The sequence below is a fragment of the Hippichthys cyanospilos genome, chromosome 12 (assembly GCF_059441005.1).
Source record: "Hippichthys cyanospilos isolate Australia breed blue-spotted pipefish chromosome 12, RoL_Hcya_1.0, whole genome shotgun sequence".
NCBI classification, from domain to species: domain Eukaryota; kingdom Metazoa; phylum Chordata; class Actinopteri; order Syngnathiformes; family Syngnathidae; genus Hippichthys; species Hippichthys cyanospilos.
In genome coordinates, this window is record NC_142380.1 from 10,086,479 (window position 1) to 10,111,756 (window position 25,278).

Here is a 25,278-nt window from a genome sequence, read left to right on the forward strand (position 1 = left end):
TCCTGTTACATGATGATGTTACATAGAAGGACACCAGTCTGTAAGCACTTGTATCACTTTACTTGTAGATTTCCTTGCTGCTCAGGCTATTAACAACAACTGTATCCTCTACCTGAGGAAATTTGAATATATTTACTCACTTACTGTTAGTCTTCATGGCTGACAACCTTAGCAGCAACATAAGGGGTAACCCTTCACCAAGTGGAAGGGCTTCAGGCTTGCGAGGCCCACAAGAGACCTCTCTCAAAGCTGGGGGGGTCTTGTCCGACGAGAGGGTGGACTTCCTCAGAGAGCAGGCCGTCTGTGTGCTGCGCGTGAAGACAGATAAATGGAACCGTTTTATCAGCGCAGAGGAGAATCAGCAAATCATTTTGGACTACCTGGACCATATTTGGACCAAGAGGCTGCTGCTTTTCACCGGTCCTGGTGGGACACTACATGCAGGGGATGCACAGGTATTTGTATAGACTTAGAATGACCATTTTTTTACCGGTTGAAGTAAACATTTCATTGTCAATTGGAGTGTCCATCTCAAGTTTCATTACTTTGTAGAACAAACATGTTTATGTTGTAAAGAAAATAAAAAGTACGTATTATCTGTTTTCGGAGTTTGGTCATATAACATTCGCAAGTTGAGCTGTGACTAGCCACGACTGAGTTCTGCGCAACTGTGATGTCATTTTAAGTCGACAGCAATGTGTCAAAATGGCCGCCCCCCTACAATTGATAAAATGGGTGGTTTATAATATTGTGTTTAGAGTCTAAACACAATGTTATAAAGCACCCTCATTAGTCTAAACTTTAGACCAAGGAGGTTTCATAGAACATGCTAGTATAAATTAAAAAATTGAGGGTTGACTTTCCCTTTAACAATTAACTACACAGTCTAAACCAGCTGTGTCCAAACTATGATCATCTGGGGCCCGACAGTATTTTTCGGTGGCCTATGAGAAAATTATTATAATAGATTAATATTGAAACTTTTCACCAAAAAAAAAAAAAAAAAAATCACAAAAAAAAATTCTGGTGGACATTTTGTAAGCACATTCTTTCATATGTGGCTGTTTGTGGGTAGTTTTGGACACCCCTGGTCTAAATAGAATAAAATGTAAAAACAAGTTACACTTGAAAGGAAGTAAAATATTTTTAATAAATCCATGTGTACATTTTCTTCTTCTTTTTTTTTTTTACAGAAACTGGCAACTTTTTCGAGAAAATATGTACTGTAGAAATTTACTTAAAAATATTGCCTGAATTCATTCGTTTGGTAATTCCACAGAATAGTTGTATATAAAGAATATAACCCAATGATTTGTTTGGTGACTTAGGAACATGTTTTTTCAAAAGAATAAATACTAAAAAGGCAATGCATAGTTTGCTTTTGTGCCATTCCCCTTGGATTATGTCTAACAAAGCAATTTCTGAAATAAGGCTCTGCTTATTTCTGGGGCTTTCAATGTTGTTGAAAGCATTCCTACTGTTTTTGCACCTGTGAAGACATCACCGCCATGGAAGACCAAAATATTGTGCTTGCTGAAGAAGGGCGTAAAGCGGATCTCACGCCAAGGATTCCGACACCAACTGCAGCTGGGGGAAGTTCCAGCATACCCGATGGAGCACTTGCCCGTTGTCATCTCTCAGGTTGGATTGTCGTAGATATTCAACTTTTCCAACTCTTTATTTGAAATATACCAAATCAAAGACTGACAATTAAATAATACCCAATTGTGGAGATAGAGTTTTAAACGACGTTTCACAATTTCAGTTTTCCAAATTTTATGGAAGCGTGGCCAAACACACACATATTTACTCAATATTCTATCTTGAGCACCTCCATTCTTATCAACAGTTATGTGGTGCAATTCAGAGGTAATTAGCTTTTCTTTTTGATCGCCGTTGCTGCACGTCCCTTAAAGCGACTTTTTGATTGTAGAAAAAGGTTGAAGACCAAGAAGACCAGATTTGTTTCAAGTACAACTTGGAGGTGGACCAAGACGTTAAACTTGCATGGCCTCTGTAGAGTGCCTCGTTGTTGGCTGTGAGTGTGCATATGTCATAGGTGGATTAAGGAAAAGGGCAACTGGAATGACTTTACCAGCCAGCGTGGATTTAAGCCAAATGTTGTGGCTCTAACAAATAAAAAAGTTGGAAAACCAAGGAGCATCCGTTTTTAGGTCATAGAAGTGGTAATTGATTGATTTTTGACAGATGAATAGGAAGTGGTTTCAATGGATTTAGCAGATAAAATAGCAAATGAGATTCAATGACTTGACTGATTTGTTTACTCTCTGATATTTTTTAAATTTTTCAAATTGGCTGACATGTTACTAAATCAATTCTGTGTTGAGTCAAATTTAGCTTTTAATATGTTTATTTTGTGTTAGAGAGACTTTGAATGAATGCAATGAATGCAGAATGTCTTTAAAAAGTTTATTACATTACCTTGAGACGTTTGAGGATTTTAAATTGACTAATCATTTAAACCAACAACTTCAGCATACCCTTCCGTTTTCACCTCTTCTCTTTGCCACTGAACTTGTCCTCCCACCTATGACATGAGCTATCAGATTATACCAAAAACAATGTCAGCCAGTGTCCACTTCAGAGTATGTTTAGCATTTTTTCTCCAACAACTCAGGCACAAGAAGTCCCACGCATAAAATCGACTCTAATCACTAAACACATCTAAACACAAAAATAAAGTTGGAGATTCTTGTGATTAATACAATTATGCTTTAACTATGACTAATTAACTAATTGCATTTGTTATTTTGACACCGCTATTATTAAAACTCCCTAGGTTACCTTCCTCCTTGTCTCTGCTGTCAGCTCTGTCAACATCTTTTTTTTCTTCCGTAAAAACAATTACGGACCCATTTTGACAATGTATGAACTTCATTACTTTCCTCCATTGAAATGTAGTGAAGTATACAGTTTTCCTGAAGGTAAAATGTGCATGCCCTCTGTCTGTAGGTGCTGGTGTGTGTGCTGTCGAACAGTCTGAATCACGAGGAGTGGCCTCACGTCGTGTCGGAGGACATTCACCGACAGCTGGAGATGCTAAGAAGCATCGTGGTCACGCTGAGAGGGCGCGCAGAGGGGCGGACTCTGCTGCCCCTTCCCCTTTGTGTTGAGAGGGCGCGAGCTCAGGACATCACACTTGGGTTAGTGGATTGTGGCTAAAATTTAAACATGCTAGTTTGGATGCTTTTTTCGATCAAAAGCAGAGGGGCTGATCAGGTGTGGCTTCATCAGCTCCACAGGTTGGCCACTGGACGGAGGCTTATTATATTCAATAGAAACACTAATTGTTCAGTGGTCTGGACAAATATGGAAGGTCCTGAAGAAGGACTCTGGAGCACTGCTGCACCAGGGTGAACATCCGGGCCCAAATGTGGAGCTTCAGTTCTGGAACTCGCAAAGAGAGAATCTTGTGGGAATTCAAGCACAGGTACAGTTAGTGAAGAGAGAGAACTCAGACATTGCAGCCAAGATGTGAAAAGTTGTAATCTTAGAGATCACTGCTCATAATAATAATACCCATAATTCCTCATTCATTCCCACTGTTCTCACCAAAACTTTCTAACCTTCTTTCTTCACCATTACTCATCCTATTTACACCGTTCCAACTTGCATCGATTCCCCCGATTCCCGCCATTCCATGAATTCCATTTTCCTCTTCCCAGAATTCAAAATTTTTCTCACAATTCCACTTCAGTTCAGTTTTCCCCTGTATCTTCTACATTATTCGGCCAATTCAAACTGTTACAATGTTATAATATTCAGAATACTTCACAGATTCAAGCTATTCACATTCCACATCCTTCCACCATTCAACGCCTCTCCCTTCACTGTTTTTGTCTTCACACGCAATTTCTTCAGGAATTGCACATGTTCTAGTTCATTTTAATAACTCTAGTAATAACCTTGAAAGACTTTTTTCCATCAGAAACGTATCGGATACATCATCAGAAACTTAGCAGACTCCCTTGATTTGTTTGGATCTGAGATAGCAATGTCCTAAGTTGATTGGTGCTTTCAGATTCAAAGTCAAGAAGTGAAGCAGATCATGGAGATCCTGAGAAGAGTGAAAAGCAGTTACTATTCTTCCTTCCAGGACGTCTCTGCCAAAGTCAACGATGGTGAATATGTATATATTATGATTCTGCATTTGACACTGCTAAGTTTCGGGGAAGGCTTTGCTTTTTATGTTACTCCTTGTATATGTGACCATACACAGCGGTGCTAGAAGCCGAGGACATCGATCTGTACCTACGCCCTTTGCGGAGGCTCATCAGCAATTTGGAAGAGAGAGGTTTCCCTCAGGTGGACACTTTGCTGCCTCCTCTCTTCCACACCCTCTGTCTCGTCTGGAGTCGGTCGAAGTACTACTGCACTCCACAACGCATGGTCGTCTTACTGCAGGAGTTTTGCAATCTGATTCTGGAAAAGGTTCCTCAGTGAATCCTGGAAAGAGTTTTTAATACCGATGGGTGACTTATTGTGGGGTGGTTATCTTTCAAAAATCTTTGTTTCACAGGCGTTTGCCTACCTGATCCCAGAGGAACTGTTTAAGATGGAGCTTGAGGAAGGCCAGGAGAGAGTCCAAATAACTATCTACATCCTGCGCACCTTCAAGCAGCTATTTCACACTCACCGCCAGAAGATTCTGAAATACTTTCAACCTGACCAGACCGTCAAACTGTGGGACTTTCCCACTTCGCTGGTGTTCCGACGCTCAGACCGCATAATGGAGAGGCTGCTTATGATTGAGGCAGGATGAGAAAATGACCTTTAGTCTTGCTATTAATATTTTACTTATCACCGTGTTTTTATGATTTTGCTTGGCGTGCAACAAAGTACATTGCTAACATCCAAATACTGTAATTGCCTGTTGTTTGGTGACCGTTGAACCTAATTTAAAGAATAGGGCAATTTCTATGATTGGCCGAGGAAGAGTCAAGAATGCGAAAAGGTATAAAAACAGATGAATGAATGGAAGTCAAATATGTTTAGCTTAAGATAGTAAATGATATCCGTTGTTAACAATTGTGTTACTTTTTGTGAAGGGTGAGGGTTAACACTAAGGGTTAACCCTAACCCTTACCCCAACCCTAACCCTTCAAATGAAAAATGAAAAACCTGATCTGAGGATACAACCAATCTTGACACAGAATATAATAGAACAGAATAGAATAGAATACCTGTCTTGGCCTTGTATAGGTGATATACAACAAAATTGAGAGTGCTGTTCCTATTGGTGCATGTTAAACACATGACAGAAAAGAATGGCGCTAGATTTGGGAGAACTATTATCATTTTCAACGTGTTGGTTTCCTTATTTAGTTCCACTAAGGGTAAAATCAAAGAATAAATTTAAAGAGCTTCCATATAGGGGACATAAAAGTCAATACACTTTTGTTTGAATGACAGGGTTTTGTGACATTAAAATGAAACAAACCATTTTCAAAATTTTAACATAGAAATTGTACAATTCAATTATTTTTTATTTCGCTATGTAAAATAAACAAAAGCCCAGATGTTTTGTGCTACACTGGGTACTTGGCACTGCTCATTTCTTTTCTTTTTTTTTTATTTAATTGAAAGTGATTGGTTGATTTAGAGCACAGTCACATCACCAAATATAATAGACTGTACACACGTGCGCAACCTTCACTACCTTAATATTTTTTTTAAACCTCGTAAAAACAATAATAAAAAAAATCAATTTTCTTGTTCTAGATATACAATATGTCAGTTTATTAGTAGAAGAAATACTGTTTTTTTAGTATCACAAAAGCCTGGCACACCCCTGGTGTTTTATAACCTTTATAACATTTTATAACCATTTCAGCTTTTGGATTTCTTTTTCTATTTTTTCCCTATGATTTTCAAGCCATTTTTAGAATGTCTTGAGCTGAAACTAAGATTTAGTCTCTCATGTATAGGAATTATTTGCTTCAGCGCTGGACTTTCTAAAGTTGGAGAGGCTGGAACTTGGTGGATCCAGAGGCAAAATCCTCAGTGAGATGGTCTTCAGCATGAGTGAGGAGTTTCAGGACCGCTGGCGAGCCCTTAGAGAGAGCAAATATGACCCCTTGGACTACACTAATGATGTGAGATCTACTGTACTGAGAGTGCTGATCTTGCCTTTGTTGGGACAGTCACACGTGTTTACAAGGTTTCATAAAAGGGCTCTTGTATTGTAAGTTTACAAAATTGGATGTTTCCTGTCTGGAACAATGAAAAAAAGCAACACGTACGAGCCCCCAAGTCAATGATTCAATAATCTATGACATTATATATTCAGATATGTCTTCTTTCTGCCTGCAGGATTTTATTCACCAACATAGGTGTTTTATGGAACAAAACAAAGATTTTGACCAGAGGCTTGGAACTGTCCTCAATCTAGCCTTTCAGCACTCAAGAAACCTCAAATCAACATTTAAGGTGTCCATCTTCTGCTTTGACTGATTTATGTAAAATCCCTGACTGTGTTTGAACAAAACATAATCATCAATCACTAATTCTTGTTTCTTTTTAAGCTGTTGAAGATTTTCGGCAACCTGCTTGAGAGACCCAGGGTCCATCAGCTCTTCTCTCCTAACTATATCGTGTTATTAGACATGTTCAATCAGGAAATCAACCATTGCCAGTGTCTGTTTAATCAACACAGAGAAGGGGTACTACTTGTGAAGTTTCTTCAAGACTTCTGTGTATTTTTTTTATTTTGGACATTCTTCTTCTTTTCTTGTAAAATCAACTAATGCACTGGATTCATTTTACTGGATGATTAATGATGCAAATTCAACTTGTATGTTTCAGCATGCGTCAGGAAATGAGATTCTGGGAAAAAATATGCCCATAGTTTCCGGGAGACTGAAATGGTCACAGGAGCTTCAATGCCGCATCTTGACCAACAGAGGCAACCTTTGCCAGCTTGCTCATATGTATGGACCACTGACTTGCTCACATACTGTATCTTGCAACAGACCTACTAGTCTATTGAGAGCTTGACTTTATTTGCTTCTGGAGTCTTCCTATGTTTTCTTTCCAGGCCTTTGGGTGGCACTGAGGCTGACGCGGCCCTCCACAAATGTGAACGTCTTCTGGAAGCTTTGGATCAGCAGGACCAGGTGCTTTTCTCACAGTGGACTGAAGGTCTGGAGGAAATCTGTCAAAGACACCTGGAGGACCCCCTGCTGACTCTTGACACCAACATGGGCTTGTTCCATGTCAACTTTAGTCTTGCTGTAAGTAAATAATATACATATATGCAGTACCCCCATACACTACATTAGGTAGATTTGCACAGTCCTGGTTTGCATATTTGTAAATTTTGCAGCATAATCTAGCCCTCTTATTCATTAAAAAAAAACCATCTCTTCCAGTTGAGATCCGTGCTCAGGGAGGTAAAGTATTTGGGAATGCTGAAGAGCCATAACATTCCCAAAGCTGCTCTGCAGCTCTTCTCTAAACGTGAGCGACTCTGCCTGGTGAGTTTCAGCTTCCACTTGTCAAAGATTTCTTGAAACTATACAACATGAACCATGCGTGCATTGACAGCCCTGCATTGTGTCCTGCAGCAAACTCAGACATTGATCTTGGTGACCCAGTGGTACAACCAGCTAAAGAGCACTATCCTCGATGTGGAAATAGGTCTGGTAAAAGCTGAGATGGAAAGGACCAGACGACAACTGGATCCGGCCCTGCGAGAGTTGACCTGGGCCCAGGATGATGTGTGGGACTACATTAAGAGCACAAGAGACCTTGTCCAGGTTTCCATCGCTTTCCTACTACTGCATTTGTCTGCTCAAAGATAATTTTTGATCATGGGTGAGCTGGAGACATTTGGTGACAAGCATAACCCTGGAACAATGTTTCACACTTCCATTCACATTTAGGAACAATCATGGGTTTTGAATACATGTTTTTGAAATGTGGGAGGAAGTTAGCATACCCAAGATTTGGCTTAATGTGATAAATGTGCCAAGGTGGCCCAAGGCAACGAGGGGAATTGACATGGGCCACAAACTCCAAAGAACCAACATTTTGGTTAAATTCCTCAAATAAGAACTTGCAATTGTCAATTTCTATCCTTATCTTCCATCATATTATGCCATCACCAGAGCCTTTGGAGTCGCGTTCAGAAAAGCAAAGAAAATGTGGAGACCATACAGACGTTCATGGGGAAATTCAGCCAACGAGCATGCGTAACCAGAAAGGGTCGTGACACAACCCTTCTGCTGTTCTCTGACATCGATGAAAGTGTTGCCAAACAGCATGCTCTCATCAGCAGCACGGGCGAGCAGATACACTCACTTCTGCAGGTATAGTTCAAGTGACTCAAAATAAGTTGGGAATATTGGGCTTTCAATGGAAATGAACCTCGAAGGCTCGATAGACCTACAGGTCAACCTATGTTGACCTCCTCTAAATCGTATCCCAATCTTTTTGTGAACAAACTGTTTTTCTAATACTACTTTTTTTTTTTTTGAAGGAGAACCAGTCACTTCTGGCTGTGTCAGATCTAAACAGCAGCGAGTGGCAAGCCTACTCTGAGTACGTGGACCACATGATAATGGCAGGCTTCTCTCGAGCCATCCATTGCTCTTTGCAGTACCTGCTGGACAACACTGATCCAGCTCAAAGAGTCAATCCACTGTTTGAGGTCCAGCTGATGCTGAACGGCAGTGAGATGAGTTTTAACCCACCGCTAGACTTCAGCAGCAGAGGCAACTTCTTTGATATTGTGGACAACATGGTTGCCAACATTCTGAATATGGCATCCTTTATCCCCAGAGTAGCAAAGCACACACATCGGGAAAATTACCAGGTCGATATGTGCATCATACATATTGTGTTACATACTCTAAAAACATAACCCAATTATGGGTCACAAAAGGTCTGACCTGATATTTGGGTCAGTTTAACCCAACTTTCAAAAATGGGTCAGTCTGTAGAAGATAACCTAAAAATTTAATTGTTTTGTATAAACTAACCCATAAAAATCGGTCAAATTGACACTATTGATTTGAACCTTTTTTGTCCCCTAATTGGGTCATTTTTAATCCAACTAATTTTAGAGTGCCATGTACACCATTTTGATTATTATACAGTATCAGTCAAAAGTTTGGAAACATCTTTAAATTGCCTCACAGACTTTTCTAAAGGTTTACTGGTACTTAATATCACATGTACTTTGAGGTAGAAAAATAATTTTACATGGCATTTGACTAAGGTTGTGTGACCATATCTTTAATATGTCAAAGATTTTGGTCATCACTTCAGTTGAGATCAGCTGTACAGTAGTCATTTGATTTTTTTTGCCACCCAGAAAATATTAATACTCATTATTGACAAACCTTATGAAATGTTCTAAGTGCATAAATCTTTGTTGTAAAATCATTTGAGGTAAAAGTAACTGAATAATTGGGCTATTTTTAAGCCAAATGTTTGAGATCACATTTGACATTTTCGCTCCCTGTTTTCATGTAGAGTGACATAAATGAAATGAAGGATTTGTCAGAAATGTGTTATGCTTTACGCTCCCGAGCGCATGCAGCGATCACGAAGGTAAGTATGTTAATACCTGCCCGGATGCCTTCAGCTCTGTCTAACAACTTGAACCATATTTCTTCAGGTCAAGGAATATCAAGGATCATTCAACAGCTACCGCTATCTTTGGACTGATGACAGGTCAGAACATGATGGAATTATTGGATTATTTTAAGGTGATGATTTGCACATCGTGTTTTGATTTTGACCTTTACAGGTCTAAATTTATGAGTCAGTTCCTGCTCTATGGCCACGTATTAAGTAAAGAAGAGGCTGAGCTATATGCAGACTTTGAATTGAAGAAGAACCCTCCCACTCTGGAAAACTTTAAAGAGCAGGTGAATTTGATCTATTTCATGTATTAATCATTGGGCAATGTAAAAATCTATTTTTCCGATAGATCAATCTGTTTGAGTCCCTACATGAGAGGGTGAGTAAAATGGAGGATGGGAGGGTGTTCTGTAGTTGGTTACAGCTGGACATCAGACCCTTCAAGCACACGCTGATGAACATCATCAAGAGATGGAGTTGGATGTTCAAGGAGCACCTGCTCAACCATGTCAACCAAAGGTTAGACAAATGCATGCACACACGCTGTTTGCAAATGTTTGAAGCATATTTTTAAGATTCTGTTACACACTGAAAGATGGATTACCATTTTTATTTCAGTTTTGAACAGTTTTGTTGTAAAAGTAAAGAATACAAAGATATAGTTGATATAAGCTTTTCAATGCTGAGAGACAAGAGTAAGCACTAATAAAATGATTCTCTTTTCAACAGTGTGAGAGAACTGTCTATATTTGTCCACGACACAGCCCACGGTCTTTCAAAAAAGGTGTCTGATGGAGACTATGCCGGCCTGGTGGACATTATGGGACACCTTATGGCCATGCGAGACAGACAAATCAGCAACGAGGAGCACTTTAAACCTCTGAAATCTACAGCCGAGCTCCTCAAGACATATGGGCAGCAACTCCCAGAAAGTGTCTACACACAGCTAGAAGTGGGTGAACAAATACACACATGGCATGAAGAATAATATTGCCCCCCCTTCCCCCAAACGTTATTATAGGCTTAATGTTTATATTTCGTGTCAGGTAATATTTTACGAGAGCATCAGCATTTGACTGGGTTTTGCACTTTTTGCAGCAATTCATTCCCATGCCTATGGCTTGACAATTGACAGCCAAGCTGTCAAATGCTGGTGTCCTCACATCTGTCCAAATGACACTTGAAACAGATTGCAAATTGAAATTTGAAGTGTATGGCTTAGTTAGGTACCTCAACATGCTTATTTTACATTATTACATTATTGCATTTTTTTAAACCATAAAATAAATGCAGGAACTTCCAGAGAGATGGAAGAGTTTGAGGAAAATCGCTTTCACTGTCAAGCATGAAGTGGCACCACTGCAATCTAACGAAGTTTCAGTTATCCGCAGGAAATGTGTGCGGTTTGAGGTGAGTTTTATTGGGTGCAGCCCTCCACAAAAGCCCTGACATATAATCCTTCTCCCTTTCTTCCATGCATTATGAATGACCGGCACCACTGCATGCATGTTACATTATAAAGCTGCTGTTCACACTCAAACTTTTGCTTGTTTATTCTTTGTATGTTTGTAGGTCAAGCAGTATGAATTCAGGGAGCGCTTCCGTACTGAAGCAATTTTTAAGATAAGTGTGGGGAAGCCATATAAAGAAATTGATAAGGTGGGCAGTTGTTGCTTGGTCATCTCAGAGTGTTAAGCACCTTGGAAACATTGTAGGCAATTGTGAACATAATATTTCACTAATCTTGCTTAAATTTAATTAAAAAATTTAATGCTGATTGTCTGAAAAAAACAAGCGGAGGAAAAGTAAAAATAAAACACGGTACTAAAAGGACTTGTCATGTCTCCAGTCTAATCTATCAGTAGCCACAATGGAGGCAGAAATGAAGGCGCTGCAGGATACCGCCGATCTCTTCGAGGTTAGCTTCCCCGACTACAAGCAACTACGCCAGTGTCGCACTGACATCATCCTTGTTAAAGCAGTGTGGGACATGGTCATTTTTGTCAAGGTATCAAACTCATTATCCATTTTAGGATCAGAAAACAGGCCTTGCTGAATTATTAATGTTCCCTCTTTTGTAGAGCAGCATAGAGGACTGGACTAAAACACCATGGAAACAGATCAACGTCGAGCAAATGGACATGGAGCTTAGACGTTTTGCAAAGGTATCACTCACATAGATGCTGTAAGCATGATGAATAGTTTGGATAGGACTTCTATTATACCCTTCTTTGATGTGCCTTCAAGGAGATGAAGATGCTAGATAAGGATGTGCGTTTGTGGGATGTCTACATGGGCCTAGAGTCAACAGTGAAGAACCTGCTGACATCTCTGAGAGCAGTCAATGAGCTGCAGAATTCTGCTGTCAGGGAGAGACACTGGCAGCAACTAATGAATACCACCAAGGTACCTGTGCCTTCACATGTGTCATTTTAATGGCTGGATTATTCGCAACAATGATCGTGTAATCCAGAGGCTGCTGTAGTTGCGTCTAGATAAGCCACTCTAAGTCAAGCCAATAAATAGCGACCGTGACCCAGGCAGCCTGCCTCAAGAGCAGCTGTGGCTACACAACATAGTTTAGCACACCAGTGTATGAGGGTGTGAGTGAATAAATGTTTCATGAGAAGTTCCTTTGAGTGTCCAGAAGAGCGCTTTATAAAAGTGATGCATTCTTATTATTAAAACTGACTTAATCCTGTTCATCTTGGATACTCTTGGTCCTTAGGTAATGTTTGTGATGGGTGAGGACACTACTCTCGGGAATCTGTTGGAATTGCAGCTTCACCGTGTGGAAGACGAGGTCAAAAGTATAGTGGACAAGGCCGTGAAAGAAATGGGCATAGAGAAGGTTAGAATTACTACCCACCGCAGATATTGCAAATAACTGGAAGTCTTTTAAAGCAATGAAAAGTCCTGAGGTGAAAATCCAACTATGTAAAAGTGTCATCGTAACGAGAGACTGAGTCTGAAGTTTTAGAAATTGGAATGTAACAAGGAATCCCAATTTAGTCAAACAGGCATTTTTTTTAGTAAGTTACACAAACGTGTGCTTAGATATAGTTGATGTGGAAAAATAAACTACCAAAACATCTTAAGGATAAACAAGAGCAGAGAACAGCTTATTTCGACATCCCAAGGAACTAATTCTTGCAGTTTTAACAATACAGCACTTTATTTTTTTAATAAGACATATCATTATGAAATATAATGTTTATCTCTGACAGGTTTTGTCCGAGATAAAACAGACATGGAGTTTCATGTCATTGTCATATGACACACACACTAGTACTGGAATTCCTCTCCTCAAAGCAGATGAGAACCTGATAGAAACACTGGAAGACAATCAGGTAAGTCTTCATTTTATTGCATAAATTGACATGATGAATGACATAATTGATGAGAAAGTTACGCTTTGACAACCAATGACTAAAAATCAACCAAACCAAACCAACACGATGAATTTCTCTTCAGGTGCAGCTGCAAAACATTCTCATGAGCAAGTACGTGGAATATTTCCAGCCGGAAGTGAGTGTATGGCAGAGGAAACTTATGGTGGCTGACCTAGTCATCTCCTTATGGATGTCGGTGCAGAGGACCTGGGCCCACCTTAATAGCATCTTCACCAATAGCCATGATATCCGCTGCCAGCTAGCCAGTGATGCTGAGCGCTTTCAAGGCATACACAATGACTTTCAGGTACCTAATGCACAAAACTTACCATTGTCCCACATACTTTATATCTTATTCTTATTACATTGCCCTTTATCTGAATCTCTTCTGCCTAGAGTTTGATGACGGAGGTAGTCCAGAACAGTAATGTTTTAGAGGTGACCAACGGACTGGGCTTCCTGGAGAACCTTGAAGCACTGCAGCAGAGACTGTCTGTGTGTGAGAAAGCCCTGGCTGAGTACCTGGAGACCAAGAGGCTCACATTCCCCAGATTTTACTTTGTGTCTGCCTCTGACCTGCTGGAGATAGTGTCCAAAGGGACGCAACCCAAACAGGCAAGATATCAAATCAAATGGAGACTCCTCATAGGAAATAAGATCGATCCTTAATGATAAAATATAAGACTCTAAAATACTCTAAATAAGAAATGCTGTAGGACTCTGGAATACAATGTTTGGATGAAAATGAGTTTTAACCGTAGATAGAAATATCACTCCCAGAGTACAATCAAGAGAGATCAAGCCACACACAAAATTAACTTAATCAGCAACTCATCATAATGTCTGTAGAAGATTTAATTCTATATTTGTACCACCTGACTGTACTTGGAGTCATGTGTTGTTGCACTGCAACATATAGAAAACTTCATAGGTGATGAAATAGACAAAATGTAGGACAGCAAAGGGTGAGCATAGAAAATTTGAGACCTCTAACAGAAGGGACACAAGCTAAAGATGCTTCATTGATAGATCCAATACGGGTAGGTTTTTCAGCGTGGCATCGAATTCCCTCAAGCAAGTTCAGTATCTAAGAAAATGCCAATCATGGCAGCGATGAACTGTGTGTTTTTCAGGTGACCAGACACTTGCTAAAGCTTTTCGACAACATAGCAGATCTTCGCTTCAAGGAGTCACACAAAGGTGAAGAAGCAGTGGTGGAGCGGGAGGCAGTTGCCATAGGGATGTATAGCCGGGAGAGAGAATTTGTGGCATTCTCTGAGCCATGTGTCTGTGAAGGACAGGTATTAAAAGCTACATCCGTTGAAATACGATTAGCAAAATCAAAACAAGTATAGTACTGCTGATTTATGTTTCATCTCATACATCCAATTCACATATTGTATTTGTTACTCCAGGCTGAGTGCTGGTTGGGTGACTTGGAGATCGCCATGCGTCGAACCATTCAGAAAGAGATCCAAGAGGCGGTGGCTGCCTATGAGGACAAACCACGTGACCAGTGGCTCTTTGATTACCCTGCACAGGTCCCACAAAATTTAATGAGAAGAACAAACCACTCTCTTTGTGTAGCAACTCACTTTTTGTGTTGGCGTGAATGTTTTTCTGTTTTAGGTTGGGTTGACTGGCAGTCAGGTTTGGTGGGCTACAGACGTGGGCATTGCATTTGCTAGGGTGGAGGAAGGATTTGATACAGCTCTCAAAGAATATAATAAAAAGCAGGTTGGCAAAAGATGAGAATAAACTAAATCAGATGATTTTGCCTGACCAACTAATATTATATTTGTTGATTTGCCAGATCACGCAGCTCAACTCACTGATACACATGCTGCTAGGGGATTTGACGCCCGGAGACAGACAGAAAATCATGACCGTCTGCACCATTGACGTCCACGCCCGTGATGTTGTGGCAAATCTAATATCGCAAAAGGTTAAACGCTTAAATGATATCAAGTGAATGGAATCATCTTGAATGGCCTGTTGATGATGTTGTTTTTACGTATAGGTGACAACAGGACAAGCATTTGCATGGCTTTCCCAGTTGCGTCATCGCTGGGACGATGAAACACGACACTGTTACGTTGATATCTGTGACGCCCAGTTCCGATTCAGTTATGAATACTTGGGCAACACAAATCGGCTGGTCATCACTCCTCTCACTGACAGGTACAAATATTAATACATGAGATTGCAGATCTCATGTCTTTATTTCGATTGACAATAAACAACATGAGTAGTATTTTTGGTTGTACTTTGCAGTGATGCAGAATTTCATACTGAAATACACAGAGGAGTTGTTTGCAAATTTTTGTTATCGGCAATATATTAGGAACAATTATTTTATGTCTATTTAAGTTGATTTTATTTCATCAACCCTGCTCCTGTCAGGTGTTACATAACTCTGACCCAGTCCCTCCATTTGACCATGAGTGGCGCTCCTTCTGGGCCAGCTGGTACTGGTAAGACAGAGACCACCAAGGATCTGGGACGTTCCCTGGGCATTATGGTTTATGTGTTCAACTGCTCAGAACAAATGGACTACAAGGTAAAACACTGTCTTCAGGTGTTTGATCTTCCTTGCAGCATCTCACACAACTGAGTACATGACTGATGTCTTTCTAAAAATCTATTTTATGGAATAACGGAAAAAAAATGACACATTGCTTACAGTGTAGTCAGTACACTGTAGTTGATCGTGTGTAATCCTCAGGATTGGTCTTAGTCTCGAGATGGTTTTAAATTAAATCTTTGAGGGTGTCTGTCTCATCACAATTGAAGAAATATCTAAGTTAAAGTCTAGTCTTGGTCACGCACAGGGCATGTGAGACTTAATATTAAGACCAGTCATGACAACCACTCCTGCTGTGATAATTGGATAATTTGTAGAAGTGAGACAACAAAATTGCTTGGATTTGATTTATTTTAATATTTCAAACAAAGCAGAGCACAATTTGTTTTTTTGTTGAAAATGTAATGAAATAAAAACAGTAATGGATTTTTTGTGATTGTTTTTTGAGACATGTAATCTTGATTTTTAGTCTCGACCTCCCAAAGTCTTATTTTTGTGTCCGCCTTATCCTCCAAAAGTCTTTGTCTCATTTCAGTTTTGATACACTTTCGATAATAATTGCTGTGTGTGGAATTACTTTGAGGGTTAATAAGTATGCAAGGTTACATTTTAGCAAAGTGCTATTCCTTCATTGTTTTCTCATGAAATGATTGTATCAAATATTTTCAAAAATGCTAGTGAGGGATTCCTTACTTTTGTAATATACTGAAAAACTAGCATTTTCATTTGCTAATATTTGCCATGTTCTGCTCATCCAGTCTATTGGGAACATTTATAAAGGTCTGGCTCAGACTGGAGTGTGGGGCTGTTTTGATGAATTCAACAGGATCTCAGTGGAAGTTCTCTCCGTGGTCGCTGTGCAGGTCAAGACCATACAGGACGCGGTCCGCAATAAAAAACACAGGTAAATGCAGATCTACCAATGCTGTCTCATTAGGATGTGATGTTTTATTATTTCATGTAATGCTTTGTATATAGGTTCCATTTCCTTGGTGAGGAAATTGAGCTGAAGCCAACAGTAGGAATCTTTATCACATTGAACCCCGGTTATGCAGGGAGGGCCGAGCTCCCAGAGAACCTCAAGGCGCTCTTCAGGTCTGTCGCTTGGGCAAAACTTGAAGTTCTTGGCGAACATAACACTTATTAGAAAGTGGGTTTCTGATGTTCCAGGCCTTGTGCCATGGTGATCCCAGACTTTGAGCTCATCTGTGAAATCATGCTGGTTGCAGAGGGCTTCATAGATGCTCGTCTGCTGGCACGCAAGTTCATTAGCTTGTATACACTGTGTAAAGAACTGCTGTCCAAACAGGTACATATTTAGAATTTAAATCTTGAAAATAGCAACAGCCTGTGTCGAATAATAATAGCGCTTGTATTTTCCCTGGATCAGGATCATTATGATTGGGGTTTAAGAGCCATCAAATCAGTTCTGGTGGTAGCTGGCTCACTGAAACGAAAGGAGCGTTGCAGACCTGAGGAACAGGTGCCTCATTTACTCAGACAAGAACTGTACGCTCTTATTTTTGAGTTCACTTATATCTTCGACTTGGTAGGTTAAGATCTGAGAGCTTCTCACATCCTTTTTTGGTCATTTCCTGTCTCCACCTCAATGTCAACACATCAACAGAATAAAAAAAATAAAATCTTGAGCCATAATTAAGCTAAATGGTTAAGAGTATCATTTTTCTCCTCAGGTGCTGATGCGGGCGTTAAGGGACTTCAATCTACCAAAGATTGTGACCAATGATGTACCAATATTTCTGGGTCTTATTGGTGACCTCTTCCCTCAGTTGGATGTTCCCCGTAAAAGAGACCCTGAATTGGAAAATGCGGTACGCCAGTCAATCAGTGAGCTGAGCCTTCAGCCAGAAGAAAACTTTATTCTGAAGGTACAATTCGATCGATTCATTTGCTATACGCTGTGTCCTAAGGGTATCGAAAAAGCTGAATTGTATCCTAACTGACTTTGAACGAGCAACAGGGTACTCTCTGAACTGGTTGCCGTCAATCACACGGCATATACTGTATAAACATGCAACCATTCATGTTCACATTGCCATCATACAATATCATCAGTTAACCATCTTTTGAATGTTTTGCGAAGGTGAGAGCAAATAACAAAATGTATGTAAATACCACAACTGCCTGATCTATTACATGAATAAAAAAAAAAAGTTTTAGTTTGTTTGTTTTTACAGAGCAGAGGTGTCTTTCAAATATGAAAATACAATTTGTGTTTCCAGGTAACTCAGTTGGAGGAGCTGCTGACCGTCAGGCATTCTGTATTTGTCGTTGGTGGACCAGGAACTGGAAAAAGCCAGGTTAACTCAATTACACTGAACACATTGATGTATTATCGGTGTACTACTGGTCGATAAAAATCACTTCTATTTTTATATTATTCGTTTGCATTTTACTGTGTTTAGATGCGCCTTGCATTTTATTCTTTAGATCTTGAAGACCCTCCATAGAACCTGTGCAAACATGAAGATGAAACCAGTGTGGAATGACATCAACCCAAAAGCTGTGACCACAGATGAGTTGTTTGGATACCTGCACCCTGCGACCAGAGAGTGGAAGGATGGTAAGGGAACATCACAATTTTGCATACAAGTGGAGTTTTGACGTTGTTGGTGTTTTCTCCGCTCTAGGCGTGTTCTCAACTACCATGAGAGAACTGACCTCAGTCACTCACGACGGCCCCAAATGGATCGTTTTAGACGGGGACATTGACCCCATGTGGATCGAGTCATTGAACACAGTTATGGACGACAATAAGGTCAGTGTCTCTTGTTTACAGGAGCACAGTGACATATCATCTCATAACATCTGAGCTCCCTTTGTTAGATTATTCCTTTCACCTAAGGGAGGGCATTTTATTGTAGCCTAATTTGATCTCAACAGGCTCTGCTTCCAATAGAACTTCTTTGAAAGCCTCTGTTGTTCTAGTAGCCCCAACGTGACAGCATTATGAGTGTGCACATGTAAATGGATAAGCAGAATGACCCACAAAAAAAAATTCAATTTTTGTTTTTTCCTGACTTTTCTTCGTACTACTTTTTTTTTTTTTTTTTTTTAAAGAAGATGTAGCATAGTGGCATAGTGTAGGAGCTTGATAAAGTGCAAACTTTTAAACTGTTAAAGAGAATCATTGCAAATCGTATTACTTCTTAGGATACAAACAAAACTATTTGGATAAGGTGCTGTCAATTGTTGTATACCAGCTATACAGACAATCAAGGCATTCCATTCTATTCTATTCCATGCAAGACCTGAGGTTTGTGTTTGCCCCCCCCCCCCCCCCCCCATTTTTTTTAAATACATTTTTGGCAAGGAAGAACAGTTTACTCACTGCCTCTGACTGGAGGCGTTTTCACCCCAGTCTGTTCCACTGTTTATATGGGTTCTTGAACTTTAGCAAGGTGCAACGTGACTGCTTCAAAGATCGCTCTACATCATGCCCCTATCTTATCATGTGTGGATGACTCCACTGCAGTAAGCTCATTTTTATTTGTGAGTTTCTTGGTTGGCGAGGTCTTGTTCCAGAAGCTCATGAGGGTGAATTTCACCGCAGCAATAGGGGTGGTAAATATTGATTTGATATCAAAAATTCAACAAAAATCCATATTTCAAATTTTTGAAGTCCAAGAAAACCATTCCAAGGACAAGAACATAAGACAATGATTCACTTTGCTCAAAAAGCCTTTCTGTTTATCAAGGTACTGACTCTGGCCAGTAATGAGAGGATCAGTTTGTCCTCCTCCATGCGTCTCCTCTTTGAGATATCCCACCTGAAAGCTGCTACCCCAGCTACTGTGTCTAGAGCGGGAATCCTCTATGTCAACCCCCAGGATGTGGGCTGGACTTCGTAAGGCACAAACACAATTTCCTCAACTTCACGTTGCTATGGTTGGGTCAAAAGCTCACTTTGTCTTCAGGTTTGTGACAAGCTGGATAGAGACCCGGCAGGCCCAATCAGAACGAGCTAACCTCACTATTCTGTTTGATAAGTATGTTCCCTACTGTCTGGAGCAAGTCCGCTGCAACTTGAAAACCATCACGCCGATTCCGGAAAACAGCATGGTGCAAGTAAGGTCGTGGTGCCCTTTGAGTAGTCTTGTGTCCAGATCTAAATACAACTACGCACCAATTTAAATGTGGCAATGCACAAGGTTTGAAGATGTCCTTGTTGTATTCTTGTGTAATATATCAAACAGACACTGTGTTCCTTGTTGGACTGCTTGCTGACAGATGACAACGCTCCTCCCGACTCCCCCAGAGAACTATACGAGATTTACTTTGTCTTCGCCTGTGTGTGGGCCTTCGGAGGAGCTCTCTTCCAAGATCATGTAGGTTCTGACGTGTTGCAATAAGAACGTATCGTATTAAGATTTAACTTTTTGCCCACAATTACTGGCGCAGCTGCACGATTATCGGGCTGAATTCAGCCGCTGGTGGTCAAAAGAAATGAGAGCTGTCAAGTTCCCCTCGCAAGGGACTGTCTTTGACTACTTCATTGATCCTGAGACAAAAAAATTTACACCTTGGAGCGAGAAGATGGTTTCTTTTGAGCTGGAGCCTGATGTGCCTTTGCAGGCATGTACCAATGATGTCCACAAAAAGAATCCAATTCCTATACAAGTATGACCAATAATTTGAAAAAGGACCTTTTTTCCTATTTTTTTATTTTTTCAGACAGTGCTTGTCCACACCCCAGAAACCATCTGCCTGACTTATTTTATGGACCTACTACTCAACAAAGGCAAACCCATCATGTTAGTGGGCAACGCAGGAGTAGGGAAAACCATCCTAGTATCTGATAAAGTCTTGAAACTGAAGGAGGAATACATGGTGGCTAAAGTTCCCTTTAACTACTATACCACCTCAGCAATGCTGCAACGTAAGATTCAATGATAATGTCCCATTTTATCAGTCTCTGTGTACAGTCTACTCTGTATATTTGGAGTTCATTTTTTTTAACCCAGTCTCTGGTAGTTGTTTAAATGTTTGATATATTCTGCTCAGGCAATTGAGGGGAATAGATGTATGGGTCAAAGTTCAAAGTTTTGTTTGTTTGTATTTTTTGTTATTCTGTTATTAATCTACAGTAATTACAGTAATATAAATTGGAATACATGAACTGCTTCAAATTTCAATGAACTTCTTCTTAATTTGAAAAGAACAATGTTCTGTTCCTCTCACCAACGTGTATATGCAATTGAACATGGACAGTAAATTTGTTAAGATGCATTAAAAAGCATAAAATTACATTTCCTGATACCTGCAAAAAACCTGTTAAATTTTTTGACGGAAAACCTATTTGACACAATAATTTAAAAAAAGAATGGACACATTTCAAACTGTGGCCACAATAACACACCAAAGCGGAATTTATGATACACTTATTATGAATCAACTTTCTAACATCTAGGTGTCTTGGAGAAACCGCTGGAGAAGAAAGTCGGTCGTAAATTTGGCCCTCCTACCACAAAAAGACTCATTTACTTCATAGATGACCTCAACATGCCCAAGGTGGACATGTATGGGACTGTCCAGCCTCACACACTAATACGCCAGCACCTGGACTATAACCACTGGTGAAACACTCACATGTCTAAAAGCTTTCTTCTCAACATGCAGGACCAACTGACAGTTTGATTCTTCGCAGGTATGACAGACAAAAGCTGGTACTGAAAGAGATTCATAATTGCCAGTATATCACCTGTATGAATCCAACAGCCGGCAGCTTTTCTATCAACCCTCGATTACAGGTGCACACTGCAGAAAAACAAAAAAAGAAAAAACGTGTACAGTATATCAGTACGTATTATAACTTCCTACTCTGCTTTGTTCATACAGAGACATTTCTCAGTCTTTTCAGTACATTTCCCTGGTGCTGATGCGCTGGCCACCATCTTCTCCAGTATCTTATCAGCTCACTTCCTGCAGGGTGGATTCAGCTATGGGGTCTCGCGCTCGGTCGGACCTCTCATGCAGGTGTTTTCTCAGCCGAACAGTCCTGTGGAAAAGTCTTTGCCCCTTTACCGATTTCTGTGCTTTCTGCAAAGGTTTCATTTCTTCAAAACAATTTTAAAGCACATTGACACAACCCAAGGATATATGAGATTCAGTTTTTGAATGATAGATTTATCTACCAAGGGGGGAAGGAATCCAAACTGACTTCAACAAAAAATAAATTGTCCCCTGAACATTATAGTGAATTCAGACACTTTTGGCAGCAATAACTGAAATCAAATATTTGCAAAAATTGGTGATGAGTCTTTCACACAGCTGTGGGGGAGTTGTGGACCATTCTTTTTTTATCACAATTGTTTCAATACAGCCATACAGGAGAGTTTTCTATCATTAATGTCACACCAATAAACAGTAAAGGATGTTGGTTGCAGTGTGATGTTCTGGGGCTGCTTTGCTTCTTCAGGAGCAGGACAACTTGCTGTGCTCAACAGAAATGAGTAAGTCTTCAGTTTAAAATCTTAAAGAAAGAATGTCCGTTTGTGTCTTCAAACTCAAGCACACTTGGATCATGCAACAGGACAATGATCCAAAAAAGACTTGCAATTCCACCCGTAATGACTCAAAAAGAACTCAATTAAGGTTTTAGAGTTTGCAAAGTCAAAGTCCGGATTTAAATCCAGTTGAGAGTGGTTTGATGAAATGAAACCTTTGCAGGTATTAAATGTGCAAAAAAAAAACAACGAAATCAGGAAGGGGGCAAATCCTTTTTCACTGCACTGAATGTGTGTTTATGATGTCTTATTTTGCTACGTCAAGTTTGTTTTTTTTTTGGTCAATCCTTCCAGGCTGCCATCTCTTTGCACCAGAAAATCAGTCAGAACTTTCTGCCCACTGCAATCCGCTTCCATTACATTTTCAATCTACGAGACCTAGCCAATATCTTCCAGGTAATATTAAAATATGTGTTGCAATTGAACCGCATTTTACAGTAATTGTTGCATCCATGCTTCTATGAGCACAGGGCATCTTGTTTGCCCAACCCGAGTGCATCCGATACCCCATGGACCTTGTTCATCTGTGGCTTCACGAGAGCTCTAGGGTGTATTCGGACAAACTGATGGAAGAGAAGGATGTGGAGCTCTTTAACAAAATCTTGCTGGACGTTGGCAAGAGATACTTTGAGGTATTTGACAAGGAATGTAAAGCGAATGATAGCGACGCAAATAAACACTGTTTCCGCCGTACATCTCCAGGGAATAGATGAGTCCATTTTCATCCACCAGCCTCTGGTGTATTGTCACTTTGCTCAAGGGGTAGGGGAGCCTCGCTATCACCTGGTAAGACGCAGATGTATTCAGGTCAGGGGTTCTTTTGCAATCATCCATTTATTGTCTGTCAAGCATGATGCGATTAATTGATTTGGACTTCAATTAATTTATTTTCGTGAAGATTTCAAGCTCTATATTCGCAAAGCCTTGATGTACCAAGGCTGCTGTCATATCTAATCTAGCTGAATCACTGAAGAAGAATGCGCATTCATTAGCAAACTAATTACCTTTCCGCATGCTTTGATTTTAATTTAATGGACTCTTCATGAGAAATTAAAATTATTCGAGTATCTGGAAGCAATTACAAAAGTGATGCATTTAACAAGCTTGTTTATTGCTCAGGCAACAGACTGGGAGAAACTCCAAAAGATGCTTGTTGAGGCGCTGGAGCATTATAATGAGTTGCATGCCGTGATGGACCTGGTGCTGTTTGAAGAAGCTATTCAGCATGTGTAAGACCACGAACCTATACGTGTGCATGTATGAGAGCCACAGAACATACACTGACGCTGTTGTGTATGTTTTATGTGTGCAGATGTCGAATCAGTCGCATTCTGGAGGCTCCCTATGGTAACGCCTTGCTGGTGGGGGTTGGCGGAAGTGGCAAGCAAAGTCTCTGTCGGCTGGCTGCCTTTCTCAGCGTGCTGGAAGTCTTCCAGATCACGCTGCGTAAAGGCTACGGCTTCACTGACCTCAAAGTAAAACACACGCACGTTCTATCGACAAAAAGATTGAATAATGTGTTGAGAGCGTTTGAATTCGAAGGTGTTTGGAAATGTAACCCCGGTTCACATACATTTTCAAGAGTTGACAGCTTCAAAATTTTTTAACCTCTTAAGTACAGTACAACTTGTTCAAGTATAATGCAAAAATGGAATGACATCAGAGTTGTAATTGGACCAGGTTAACAAGTTTACACAAACTTAATAATCCTTATTTACAATAATACTTATGTTTTATAATTTCATATGTACCAGTAGCTAAAATGCAAAGCACACAGAGTCTCTGAGGAAATGCACAAATACAGTTAATTAACTCTTTCCCTCCCAGCCATTTTCACTGGAGCAATCCCCTTCGCTCCCAGCCGTTTGAATAGATTTTCCCTGATCTTTCTATTCTTTTGCTATACAAACATACCCACAAAAAGACTAGGCTTTGAGCTTAAAAAAAATATGTTTCTACAGTTTACGTTCTGCAGCAAACGGCATTACAATATAGTTGTTTGTCAAAATTTGCATTTCTGTTGAAAAGACAAAACGAGTTTGTAAAAGCATTGACGCTACTATTTTATTGCTTCTGTGACATCTCACACATCTAAATAATACTTTCCTCTAAAAAATAACAACACGACAAGAAGGGCTTTTGAGAGCAAAATAATTGATTTGTACATAAAACAAAACAATTGAACTGAACTACTGCCATGACTTCCGTCCACACCTGAGTCTTCCTCCTCCACCAAATGAACTTGTGATTTTTAAAAATATGCCCAATTACCGCAAAATATTGTCATAGTATCTACAGTGTGTTTATACAATTTTTTTCACTGACTCTTTTGATTCCATCTTAGACGTTTGTTTTATGAAACAGTGTTTGTACAGGATTGGGAGTGATTGCAAGTTTTTCAAACCACGTTTTTATACGAGATTTGGAGTAAAAGACTTAATGGGGCAATCATTGCCAAAACTGTCTCAAATATATAGGCTCACACCTTGATTTCACACCCATTTTCCTCGCTTCTTTCTTAAGCATCACACTATGTTGTTTGTGGCACAATAGGGCACCTTGAGATGTTTATTGACATTGGGACATTGGAAGTTAGAGTTTTAGGTGTGGTTGTAATTTGCATGTGTCCCGTCATCTCATGGTTGTCCAAAGAATAACAACAATCTTTTGCCCATGCATCCAGAGTGACATAGCAGCATTGTATATGAAGGTCGGAGTGAAGAACATTGGCACTGTGTTCCTTCATACGGATGCCCAGATTCCTGATGAAAGCTTCCTTGTCCTCATCAATGATATGCTGGCTTCAGGTTAGTCTTGTACTTTGGTAAAAATGCATCAGATGGAGCATAACTCCCAGTATAAGTCTTGTATTGAATTTGAATGCATGGTTGCTCGAAAGTATCCAGTGATTGTAAAAATAAACATGTACATCATCGCCACAGAGAGAAGCTTAAAGAACAATAACACATTTCCATAATATCATTAAAAAAAGTGACTTTAAATATGTGTATTTCAGGGGACATCCCAGACCTGTTTAGTGATGAGGACATGGACACAATCATAACAGCAATGCGAATGGAGCTGCGAGGTTTAGGACTTATGGATTCCAGAGACAACTGCTGGAATTTCTTTATTGAAAGAATACGAAGGCAGCTCAAGGTCTGCC

The 25,278-nt window shown here is 39.9% G+C and overlaps 2 protein-coding genes across 2 annotated transcripts in view; both read left to right on the forward strand.

The window, feature by feature from the left end:
- Window positions 1–155: 155 nt before the first annotated feature.
- LOC148414791 (dynein beta chain, ciliary-like) lies at window positions 156–12,496 on the forward strand. Its single transcript, XM_088429546.1, has 25 exons — window positions 156–455; window positions 1,498–1,641; window positions 2,974–3,164; window positions 3,256–3,451; window positions 4,043–4,142; window positions 4,241–4,452; window positions 4,541–4,774; window positions 5,949–6,116; window positions 6,546–6,683; window positions 6,826–6,950; window positions 7,058–7,253; window positions 7,392–7,496; window positions 7,587–7,778; window positions 8,130–8,330; window positions 8,501–8,836; window positions 9,499–9,576; window positions 9,644–9,699; window positions 9,776–9,896; window positions 9,959–10,128; window positions 10,339–10,561; window positions 11,182–11,268; window positions 11,459–11,617; window positions 11,691–11,774; window positions 11,857–12,015; window positions 12,338–12,496. Exons 1-25 carry the CDS (start codon window positions 156–158, stop codon window positions 12,494–12,496), a joined length of 4,134 nt encoding a protein of 1,377 aa, XP_088285672.1.
- A 358-nt stretch (window positions 12,497–12,854) lies between these two features.
- dnah9l (dynein, axonemal, heavy polypeptide 9 like) overlaps window positions 12,855–25,278 on the forward strand; it is a 28,447-nt gene continuing 16,023 nt past the window's right edge. The window contains exons 1-32 of the mRNA XM_088428672.1: window positions 12,855–12,959; window positions 13,084–13,308; window positions 13,398–13,616; window positions 14,135–14,302; window positions 14,417–14,542; window positions 14,631–14,738; window positions 14,815–14,946; window positions 15,022–15,182; window positions 15,405–15,561; window positions 16,344–16,489; window positions 16,564–16,680; window positions 16,756–16,894; window positions 16,976–17,068; window positions 17,280–17,474; window positions 17,829–17,906; window positions 18,037–18,169; window positions 18,237–18,364; window positions 19,305–19,453; window positions 19,524–19,674; window positions 19,803–19,934; window positions 20,008–20,185; window positions 20,285–20,485; window positions 21,017–21,182; window positions 21,254–21,356; window positions 21,445–21,582; window positions 22,407–22,508; window positions 22,583–22,744; window positions 22,815–22,898; window positions 23,232–23,341; window positions 23,425–23,587; window positions 24,796–24,919; window positions 25,129–25,271. Of these exons, the coding sequence (XP_088284798.1) occupies window positions 12,870–12,959; window positions 13,084–13,308; window positions 13,398–13,616; window positions 14,135–14,302; window positions 14,417–14,542; window positions 14,631–14,738; window positions 14,815–14,946; window positions 15,022–15,182; window positions 15,405–15,561; window positions 16,344–16,489; window positions 16,564–16,680; window positions 16,756–16,894; window positions 16,976–17,068; window positions 17,280–17,474; window positions 17,829–17,906; window positions 18,037–18,169; window positions 18,237–18,364; window positions 19,305–19,453; window positions 19,524–19,674; window positions 19,803–19,934; window positions 20,008–20,185; window positions 20,285–20,485; window positions 21,017–21,182; window positions 21,254–21,356; window positions 21,445–21,582; window positions 22,407–22,508; window positions 22,583–22,744; window positions 22,815–22,898; window positions 23,232–23,341; window positions 23,425–23,587; window positions 24,796–24,919; window positions 25,129–25,271 (4,521 nt within the window). The 5' untranslated portion in view covers window positions 12,855–12,869. The remainder of the gene's footprint in view (window positions 12,960–13,083; window positions 13,309–13,397; window positions 13,617–14,134; window positions 14,303–14,416; window positions 14,543–14,630; window positions 14,739–14,814; window positions 14,947–15,021; window positions 15,183–15,404; window positions 15,562–16,343; window positions 16,490–16,563; window positions 16,681–16,755; window positions 16,895–16,975; window positions 17,069–17,279; window positions 17,475–17,828; window positions 17,907–18,036; window positions 18,170–18,236; window positions 18,365–19,304; window positions 19,454–19,523; window positions 19,675–19,802; window positions 19,935–20,007; window positions 20,186–20,284; window positions 20,486–21,016; window positions 21,183–21,253; window positions 21,357–21,444; window positions 21,583–22,406; window positions 22,509–22,582; window positions 22,745–22,814; window positions 22,899–23,231; window positions 23,342–23,424; window positions 23,588–24,795; window positions 24,920–25,128; window positions 25,272–25,278) is intronic.

Coding starts and splice junctions, on each gene's coding strand:
- LOC148414791 (XM_088429546.1), top strand. CDS start 156: ATGGCTGACAACCTTAGCAGCAACATAAGGGGTAACCCTTCACCAAGT. Junction 1,642..2,973: donor TGCCCGTTGTCATCTCTCAG/GTTGGATTGTCG, acceptor CTCTGTCTGTAG/GTGCTGGTGTGTGTGCTGTC. Junction 7,254..7,391: donor ATGTCAACTTTAGTCTTGCT/GTAAGTAAATAA, acceptor CATCTCTTCCAG/TTGAGATCCGTGCTCAGGGA.